General features: G+C 38.6%; 2 protein-coding genes across 2 annotated transcripts; one reads left to right on the top strand and one right to left on the bottom strand.

Annotated features, from left to right (window-relative positions):
* Nucleotides 1-3,256: 3,256 nt before the first annotated feature.
* LOC115716282 (hsp70-Hsp90 organizing protein 3) lies at nt 3,257-6,183 on the top strand. The gene is made up of 7 exons (XM_030645043.2): nt 3,257-4,380; nt 4,556-4,844; nt 5,047-5,132; nt 5,236-5,459; nt 5,559-5,625; nt 5,730-5,789; nt 5,883-6,183. The coding sequence occupies exons 1-7, from the start codon at nt 3,478-3,480 to the stop codon at nt 5,994-5,996; spliced, it is 1,743 nt and encodes a 580-aa protein (XP_030500903.1). The 5' UTR covers nt 3,257-3,477; the 3' UTR covers nt 5,997-6,183.
* Nucleotides 6,184-6,751: 568 nt separating this feature from the next.
* On the bottom strand, nt 6,752-10,418 carry LOC115716276 (elongation factor G-2, chloroplastic). Its single transcript, XM_030645035.2, has 4 exons — nt 9,934-10,418; nt 7,799-9,219; nt 7,200-7,712; nt 6,752-7,110 (listed from the first exon to the last, which is right to left on the bottom strand). The coding sequence occupies exons 1-4, from the start codon at nt 10,217-10,219 to the stop codon at nt 6,940-6,942; spliced, it is 2,391 nt and encodes a 796-aa protein (XP_030500895.1). The 5' UTR covers nt 10,220-10,418; the 3' UTR covers nt 6,752-6,939.
* Between the last annotated feature and the right edge of the window lie 65 nt (nt 10,419-10,483).

The following is a 10,483-nucleotide window of genomic DNA, read 5'->3' as shown; positions in this document are numbered from 1 at the left end:
AGAGATCCAGGTTCAGATCTTGATAATGCTCTGCTATAGAAAGGAATCAAGGGCTAGAGATCTGAACGGAAGGAGTCATTATATTCCGCTGCACCCAATGTAAGGTTTTCTAAACTTTATATGTGTTTATTTTATTGTTTTAGAATTCATATTAGGATGTTAATGAAACATACTTGGTAGTAAATCTAGATCCTGGTAAAATATTTCCAACATACTCTCCAGACTTTGATATCTACCAAATTATGCCCCTCAAACTTTGATACGTACTAAATCATGCCTCCTAACTTTCATCCATGTTAGAATTTTTTTACTAAAATTAGACAAAAGTCCTTAAATTTAACAATCTCAATAGTTCAGGGGGAATTTTTAACGGCCAAAAACTTTTAAGGGCATGATTTGGTACATGTTAAAGTTTGGGGAAAAAATTTACTAATTAGCCTTGATATAATCAATTCCAGTGATTAGCCCTCCTTGTATTGGTTTGTAATTAGACAAAAGTTCTTAAATCTGATAAAAGGTTCTTAATTGAATGAAATTAGACAAAAGTTCTTAAATCTAACAATCTCAATAGTTCAGGGGAAATTTTTAACGGCTAGAAAAGTTCAAGGGGCATGATTTGGTACATGTTAAAGTTTAGGGGGCAAAAATCCTAATTAGCCTTAAATATATAATGATAATTTTGTCCTTCAAAATATATTTAATAAAAAAAATACCATATACTATAGTTTAAATAAAGAGGGTAATTTAGTCAATTTAAGCATTTCAATTGCGTTTTGATAAAGTAAACAAGATAAAAAAAATTATTATTCTACTTCCAAATAATTTTATTAAGTAACATATTACAAATATTGAGGTTGTTTAGCTATGTTTTCAGTATTCAGAATTGTGTTTTCAAAAGTGAAAAATATTTTTTTGTCATTTTAAAAATTTAATAGTGTTTGGCACAAATTTTTTAAAATTACTTTTAGATTTTTCTTACTAAAAAATATTCAATATTCTACGCCATACCATGACATGAACCCATCCTATCCCGAACCCGACCTGAACTTGGACATTGGCCAAAACACAGACCCGACCCCAAACTCGAACCCAGACCTAGACCCGAACTCAGACCTAGACCCCGAGCCCAAACCGTGACCCCGAACCTAGACCCAAACCTAGACCCAGACTCGGACCTGGACACCGACCTGGACCCCAGACCCGAACCCTGACCTAGACCTAGACCCGGACCTGGACACCGACCCCAGACCCCTGACTTGGACCCCAAACCCAAACTTAGACCCTGGACCCTGGATGTCGAATCCTAACCCCGGACCTAAACTCAAGGCTAGGTCTAAGATCCTTGGCTAGGTTTGGGATCTGGGTCTGGGTGCTTAGGTTTGGGGTCTGGGTTTGGGTTCAGGTTCAGGTTTGGATCTGGGTCCTAAGTTCGGTGTCCTGGTCTGGTTATGGGTTTAAGTACGGGTCCAGGATCTGGGTCCAGGTTTAAGTCGGGGGTCTCGAGTCTGGGTCTGAATCCAGGTTAGGGTCGGGGTCGAGGTCAGGATCCAGGTCTGGGCCTGGGTCCGGGTCCGGGTCTGGGTCTAGATTTGGGATTTGATTCTGGGTTCTAGGTTTGGGTCCGAGTCTGGGGTCGGGGCAGGGGTCCGGGTCTGGATCTAGTGTCCGTTGTCCAAGTTCGGGTCCGAGTTAGGATTTGGTGTATGGGTCGGGGTTTGGGGTTTGGGGTCCGGGTTTTGGGTCCAAGTTTGAGGTTCAAGGTCTGGGTTCGGTACGGGGTTTAGGGTCTAAGGTTCAGGTCTGGGTCTGGGTCTAGTGTCCAAGCCAGGTTCGGGTCTGGGTCCGAGTCTGTGTTCGGGTTCAGGTCAGGGTTAAGTCCTATGTTTGGGTCCATGTCTGAGTTCGAGTCCGGGTTCGGTGTCCGGGTTTGGGTTCGGGTTCGGGTTGAGGTCTGGGATCCAGGTCCGGGTAGGGGTTCAGGCTGGGGTCTGGGTCCGGTTTCGGGTCTAGGTTAAGGTTTGGGTCGGGGTCAGGGTCCGAGTCTAGATTCGTGTTCGGGTCTGGATCTGGGTCGGGGTCGAGGTCGAGGTTCGGGTTCGGGTCTGAATCTGGATCTAGGGTTCGATATGTAAGCAAAAATATAAAATATAATATGTTAGATAAAACAATTGTTTTTAAAAATTGAAAACATAATTTTGATATTTTTTGTTTTCTAGTTTTTTAAAACTCACTTTTTTAAAAAATTTGGCCAAACGACCTTATTAGTTTTTAGAAATTGTTTTCTGTTTTTTAAAACTAAAAACAATTTTCAAGTTATGAAGCCAAACAAATTTACTGATTATTTTTTATTTATTTCATTAAATTTTTGCATTAATCTATTCCACTTCTCAGTACTATATAATAAATATGTCATAAAATGAAGAATAATTAACTTTTTTAGTCCCTGTACTTATGACACTATACTATGATGCCCCTTAATTTATAAGTGTAGTTAAAAATACCCCCTAAAATATATCAGTTGGAATAGTATAATCCTTCTATCTAATTCTGTTAAAATTGACTAAAGTTGACTGTTAAATTAATAATGTGGCATTATACATAGATAGTAGTTGAAAAATTATATACCATTAGGAAAATAAATTACAAGTCATAAAAATTACAATCACAGGAAAAAAAAAATAAAAAATAACATCCCAAAAAATAGAATATCATTACCTTAATTTTCCAAAAATCTCATGTTCTTTCTAGTGATATCTATCTCTTCAAATACTGTAGAATCCTAATTTTACACCTTTTTCTAATTTGAACTGCTAAAAAACGATTGAAATTATTTTAATAAAATTATTTTTATTAAATTTTTTTTAAAAGGTTATGAAATCATTTTTTAATCATCTTTCATTGTCAGTTATTATGCCACCTCATAGTCAATTTTCCCTCTAAAAAGAGATGAAATTACTACTCTATCCTTTGTTATAATACCACATCATCAATACAAACAGTATTTTTAAACAAAATAAACAGAAGGACTAAATGTATGCATATAAAATTATACAAGGACTATTTGTAACAAGCTGAATAGATTAAGGGGCATAATAGTATAGTGTCATAAGTACAGGGGGTAAAAAAGATAATTATTCTAAAATGAAACCACATGAAAAAATAGAATAAAATATTTCCTTACTTCTAACCAAACACCACCTCCCATTTCTCAACGTGAATTTGAACTTTCCTAATCTAAGTATTAATTAATTAAAACAACGGAACGAGTCGGGTTAGACCCGAATCCTCAATATACAACCCATACCCGCCATACGGTCAAAACAACAGAACATTCCAGAACCAACCCGTTTCTACTCACACCAGAACTCTCTGGTCCTCTAAACCCTTTCCTTTCTTTTTTATATTATTAGAGAAGGAAAGAGAGAAACAAAGAATTATTCACACACTCAAAAATTCCTTCTTTCCAATCCTTTTTCAATGGCTGAAGAAGCCAAAGCTAAAGGCAACGCCGCATTCTCCTCCGGCGACTTCACCTCCGCCATCACACACTTCTCCGACGCAATATCTCTCTCCCCAACCAACCACGTCCTCTACTCTAACCGATCCGCCGCCTATGCTTCTCTCCACAAATACTCTGAAGCCTTAACCGATGCCAAGAAGACTGTAGAACTCAAGCCTGACTGGTCCAAAGGCTACAGCCGTCTTGGAGCCGCTCACATCGGCTTAGGTCAGTTTGACGATGCCGTTTCAGCTTACAAGAAAGGTCTCGAGATCGACCCGAACAATGAAGCCCTCAAGTCTGGCTTAGCCGACGCTCAATCTTCGGCTTCGAGGGCCCGTTCAGCTCCCCCGCCGACTAATCTTTTCGGGGATGCTTTCTCTGGTCCCGAGATGTGGGCTAAGCTCACCGCTGATCCGACTACTCGGCCTTATCTTCAACAGCCTGATTTTGTTAAGATGATGCAGGAACTTCAGAAAAACCCTAGTAATCTTAACCTTTATCTTAAGGATCAGAGAGTGATGCAAGCTCTTGGGGTTTTGCTTAACGTGAAGTTCCGTAATTCCACTGGGGATGATATGGATATGCCTGAGGCTTCGTCTTCGCCTCCATCTGAGAGGAAGCGATCTGCTGAGGCTGATCCGCCCAAGGAGGAGAAAGAGCCTGAGCCTGAACCTGAGCAGATGGAATTGGATGAGGAGGAGAGGGAGAAGAGGGAGAGAAAGGCCGAGGCTCAGAAGGAGAAAGAGGCTGGTAATGTCGCTTACAAGAAGAAGGACTTCGATACAGCGATTCAGCATTACACCAAGGCCATAGAGTTGGATGATGAAGAAATTTCATACATCTTGAACCGTGCTGCAACTTATTTGGAAATGGGCAAGGTATGTTCTTTGCTAAAACCCTTATATTCTATAACCCCTGCATCTCAATTCGATTTAATGAATGTATGAATGTATTAGCTATCATTTTATAGCTTTTGGGGTACCAAATTTGTGTGTTTGAGCCATTTGGGTTATGGTTAATGACAAATGTTTATGTTATTGTGGTTTACTATAGTATGATGAATGTATTAAAGACTGTGAGAAGGCTGTTGAGAGGGGTAGAGAGCTTAGATCGGATTTCAAGATGATAGCTAAGGCTTTGACTAGGAAAGGTACTGCGTTTGCAAAAATGGCTAAAACCTCGAAGGACTATGAACCTGCCATTGAGAGTTTCCAGAAAGCTCTTACTGAGCATCGGAACCCAGATACTTTAAAGAAACTAAATGATGCTGAGAAAGCTAAGAAGGAGTTGGAGCAGCAAGAATGTTTTGACCCCAAGTTGGCTGATGAGGAGCGTGAGAAAGGTATGTTGATTGTTGACCAGTAAGATACATTCAGTCCTTGTTGACTATTTTTATGTTCTCTGGTTGCTCTGTTTTTTCTTTCCTCAATTTTCTATGTCTACAATTGGTTAGACTAATTTTCTTATTGAACGGCATAGACAATGCTTTTTGTGTGTGTAAATTATGTTGCTTGACTGATTTTATGGCAAAAATCCATTTGTAGGAAATGAGTTTTTCAAACAACAAAAATACCCGGAGGCTATAAAGCATTACACTGAGTCTTTGAGAAGAAATCCCAAAGACCCTAAGGTAGGATCAACTCCAATGTCTTTATGAATTGGGCTACAAAGAATACAATTATTAGCTTCTGTTACGAGCAAGTTTTGCTGAACTGATGCTGTGTTTCTTACAGGCATATAGTAACAGAGCTGCTTGCTACACTAAACTTGGTGCCCTTCCCGAGGGTTTGAAGGATGCAGAGAAGTGTATTGAGCTTGATCCTACATTTTCAAAGGGCTATACCAGAAAGGGTGCTGTGCAATTCTTCATGAAGGAATATGACAAGGCTTTGGAGACATACCAACTAGGTTTGAAACATGACCCTCAAAACCAGGAGTTACTTGATGGTGTTAGAAGGTATGACATGCAAAAGGATAAGCACTAACTTAAACACAAACTTGCATATGATAAGTAGAGTTTGCTTACCAAATGCCGTTGGAAATTCTTTTGTTACAGATGTGTTGATCAAATTAATAAGGCTGGTCGTGGAGATTTGACTCCTGATGAATTGAAAGAGAGACAGGTTTAGTTTCTTCTGAACAATTGTTCTCTTAGGGTTGATTCTTATTGAAAAGACATTATCTTTATGATTTATAGTTGTGTTAACTTTGTTTGATAATGTTGCAGGCCAAAGGAATGCAGGACCCAGAAATCCAGAACATCCTCTCAGATCCCGTTATGAGACAGGTACTTATACTTCGAAAGTTTCTTTATCGGTTACTTGTAAATTCCATGCTAAATTTGATAGGGGACTAAGAGGTAATTTTGGGATGTGGGCAGGTATTGATTGACTTCCAGGAAAATCCAAAGTCTGCACAAGAGCACACCAAGAACCCAATGGTGATGGCCAAGATTCAGAAGCTGGTCAATGCGGGAATTGTCCAGATTAGATGAAATAAATTATCCAATTCTTATGAACCACAAAGAGAAAAAAGCTTTTTCATTATTTTATGTTTGTACTCTTTTCTAGTGTGAATTCGAGTGATTAATTGTCCAAAGCTACTCGGTTGAAAAATTTTGAGATCCTTAATTTGTTTCACATATATGGCTTAGAAATGTTGGTTTTAAACACTTTTAATCACTCTAGTCTCTTCGATATATTTTAGTTATTGATGCAGGTTATTTTTCTTTGCATTACAAAATAAATATCGGTTCACATACGTATCATTAGTGTTCTCAATGAGTTTAGAGGGCATTAGTTATTATAATATCAATGAAAATTAATGGTAATAATTAAAATATTAACCGGAAATCAATGTTTATGCAATTATTCTGCCGCCAATATTCAGTGATGATTTTTAATTAATATTTAAATTCGAACAGATATGAATACAAAAAAAGAAAAATTATAAATTGAATGCATTGATGAAATTAACAAGGCAAAAGTAGTAGTATCCCAATGAATTTTCCTTCGAAAGATGAGATCTATGTTTATCTTTGTCTACGTTGTCCTAATCGTTATTATTTTTGAAAGTTGAAATGCAAGACAAAGTACTCAAAAGAAGAGAATTACTTTCATTATTCTTAGATGTGCATTCAAGCAACCCTTGCCTTCACTTAGATTAACCTCATTTTTATAACCTTAATTTATATTGATTCTCTTCAAACATAATCTCATAAAGCCATATTTCTTTTGCTAAAATGAGGAATGACATGAATTTGAAGCATTTACTAGACACACTTAAAAAAGAATATCCTATAATACATCTTTTGTTCTCTTGTTAGAATCTGACATGAGAGTTCCTGATACAAAATATGAAGGTGAAAAAAACAAACTATGATTTGCCATACAAAATTGTAAACTATTATTATTTGCCAAGCATGAGAAAAAGAAAGATCAAGCAGTGACTTCTTGCTCCTTGGCAGCAGCAAGCTCATTTTGGATGTGTTGAGGCACAACGTCGAACTTGGCTAACTGCATGGTGTAGGAAGCACGCCCTTTAGTCATTCCCCTGAGTGTACTAACATACTGAAACATTTCTGCTAGAGGAACCAGTGCATCAACCACCTGCAAGTTCAACCCCCGAAAGCTATGAACGTTCATGAACTATTTCAACTAAAATAAAATGAGTTGTGTTCAAGTGAACTTTATGTTACCTTGAGACCGCCAGGTTTGTCGCCGAAACTGTTTATCTGTCCTCTCCTGGAGTTGAGATCACCAATAACATCTCCCAAATGTTCTTCAGGTGTGACAACCTCAACTTTCATGATTGGCTCGAGCATCTTAGGGCCAGCTTTCCTCATCCCTTCCCGGAAAGCTCCTCTGGCTGCAAGCTGAAACGCCAATACACTAGAATCTACATCGTGGTAAGAACCATCTACTAGTGCTGCACGAACATCAACAACGGGAAAGCCTGCTAGCACACCGTTGTTCATACACTCCTCTAAACCTTTCATTACTCCAGGAATGTATTCTTTTGGAACTGCACCTCCCTTGATTTCACTCTTGAACTCATATCCACTGCCTGCTTCCATTGGCTCAAACCGAACAGTGATATCAGCAAACTGACCTTGCCCACCAGACTGTTTTTTGTGTATGTACTTCACCTCTGCTACCTTGGAAATGCTTTCTCTGTAGTTCACTTGGGGTGCTCCAACATTAGCTTCTACCTGCAAAAGTGATAAGAGCAAGTGAGGCGTAAAAAAAAAGGTAGTATTGAAAGACAATATTAAGCAATGAGGAAGAATATACAAACCTTGAATTCTCTCTTTAACCTATCAACAATAATCTCAAGATGCAATTCTCCCATCCCTTCAATGACTGTCTGGTTAATCTCTTCGTCCCGTGAAAAATGAAATGAAGGATCTTCTTGCGCGAGCTTAATCAAACCAGTAGCCATTTTATCAATATCAGCTTTAGTCTTAGGTTCAATTGCCACCTTAATGACAGGATCAGGGAAGTCCATCCGTTCGAGAACAATAGGATTGTCGGGATCACATAATGTTTCACCAGTAATGGTATCTTTTAGACCTGCAAGGGCAACAATATCACCTGCCAAAGCTACTTTAACATCCTCTCGGCTGTTAGCGTGCATCTCTAGAAGTCGACCAATCCTTTCCTTCTTTCCCTTGTTTGCGTTCATCACATATGACCCAGCAGACAGCTTCCCAGCATAGATTCTCACAAATGTAAGGGTACCCACAAATGGATCAGTCATGATCTTGAAAGCTAGTCCAGAAAACGGTTCATCATCATTAGCAGACCTCTCTATTATTATTTCAGGGTTGTCTGGGTCGGTACCCTTCATAGGAGGCACGTCGAGTGGTGAAGGCAAGTAATCTACAACAGCATCAAGCAATGGTTGAACACCCTTGTTCTTAAAGGCTGAGCCACATAATACTGGCACAAAACTACCGCCGATGGTACCCTTCCTAATTAACTTCTTTATGGTTTCTTCATCAGGCTCTTCTCCTTCTAGGTAGCTTTCCATAGCACTATCATCTAGCTCAACTATGTTCTCTATCATTTGAGATCTGTATTCTTGAGCCAGCTCCTGAAGATCTTCTGGAATATCTGTATACTCAAACTTTGCACCCAACTCTTCCCCGGACCAAATTATAGCTTTCATCCTCACAAGATCAACAACACCTTTAAACTTATCTTCAGCACCAACTGGAAGCTGAATCACCAGTGGTTTGGCACCCAAATTTGTAACAATCATATCTCTGGTTCTGAAAAAATTTGCCCCCATACGATCCATCTTATTAACAAAGCAAATCCTGGGTACACCATATTTGTCAGCTTGCCTCCACACAGTTTCAGATTGCGGTTCAACACCAGCGACACTGTCAAACAAGCATATTGCACCATCCAATACCCTGAGGGCTCGCTCCACTTCAAGAGTGAAGTCCACGTGGCCAGGAGTATCAATTATGTTAATCCGGTGCTTGTTCCAAAATGTGGTTGTTGCAGCTGAAGTTATGGTAATCCCTCTTTCTTGTTCCTGCTCCATCCAATCCATAGTAGCTGTTCCCTCATGTACCTCTCCTATTTTATAGTTTCTTCCTGTATAAAACAGAACCCTTTCTGTGGTTGTGGTCTTTCCTGCATCTATATGAGCCATGATTCCAATATTTCGATAATCTTTCAATGGCACAGCTCGCTTTTCCGCTGAAGCTAAAATGACAAAACAAAACAACAAAGTTTATCTCTGCTATTTTGAGAAGAATCATCCATAGACCAATTACATTTTTCAAACATTCTACACTATCCAGATCATTAAGTTACATTTTTCAATATGAGACAGAAAGTGAACCTTTCTTAGCACCAAACATCACAGGCTATACATACTGATTGAAGTTTATATCCAGGAAATTAACTGTAAATTTCTTGCCAAAAAGAGAAAGAGAAAGTTTTCAGTTACAAACTAGAATGTTGGCAATGGATGAATGGACTAATCTACTCCATACGATGGTGGCTTTTATAAAGGGCTAATGTGATGAAACATTTGAGCTATTTGGACTTTGATAGCAGGTTAAGATGTATGAGTTCTAATTTAAAACTAATTGATAATAAACAGAGTATACATAGGCGTAGTATTATACATGTACTAATATCATCACATTAATGATACGAGACACTCTCTAACATCTAACATGTTAAAATTTTCATATTATAGGCACTCTGCTAGTTTTAGTCTTATCAAGAACAAAGCAAACAAAAAACTGAATCAAAATTAAACATTATAAGTACTTTACACGCACATTTCACTATCAAACTCAATGAAATAAATCGAATTTACAAAATTCAGGTAAAGGGTGTTTAAAAAACACTTCAAACAATCAAAACCGAACAAGAAATGAGTGAAAGAAAGAAAGAAAACAAACATACCATCAGCAGCCATGGCGAAAACAGATAGGTTTCTTCTTCGGCTTTGCTGGGTTGAACCAGTGAGCTTAACAGCTTTTGAGCTGAGACGACCATTCCCAAAGAAGTGGGAAAGAGAAGAGGAAGTTAAAGAAGATGAGGGTCGAGGACGAAGCCCCAGAAAGCCCTGTGGAGAAAGAATCGTGGCAGGCCTTCTTTGAGAGGCATTGAAGGTGAAATTAGTGAGTGAAGAAGAAGAAGAAGAAGGTGAGGCCGTGGTGGTGGACAGCCTGAGAGACTTGGCCGCCATGTCCTTCAAGAGTGAGAGGACAGAGTAGTAAGGTGTGAGGGTGGGTTGGGTTGAGTTTTGGGGATAACGTCCACAGAAGAGGAGAGATATAAGAGAGGTGCTTATCAGTTTTTCTCAGCTTTCACTTTCGATTCTCTCTAATAATGTTTCGGTCATTTTGAGCCCCAAGATTGTATTTTTTATTTTTTATCACTTGTTTGCCTTATTTTCTTTGGCAATCAATCTCATAATCAGCTATTAAGAATTTTGTCAAAATAAATAAAT

Source organism: Cannabis sativa, chromosome 5 (assembly GCF_029168945.1).
Source record: "Cannabis sativa cultivar Pink pepper isolate KNU-18-1 chromosome 5, ASM2916894v1, whole genome shotgun sequence".
NCBI lineage: Eukaryota > Viridiplantae > Streptophyta > Magnoliopsida > Rosales > Cannabaceae > Cannabis > Cannabis sativa.
Note: the sequence above shows the minus strand (reverse complement) of the source record. Positions and strands in the feature narration are given on the sequence as shown.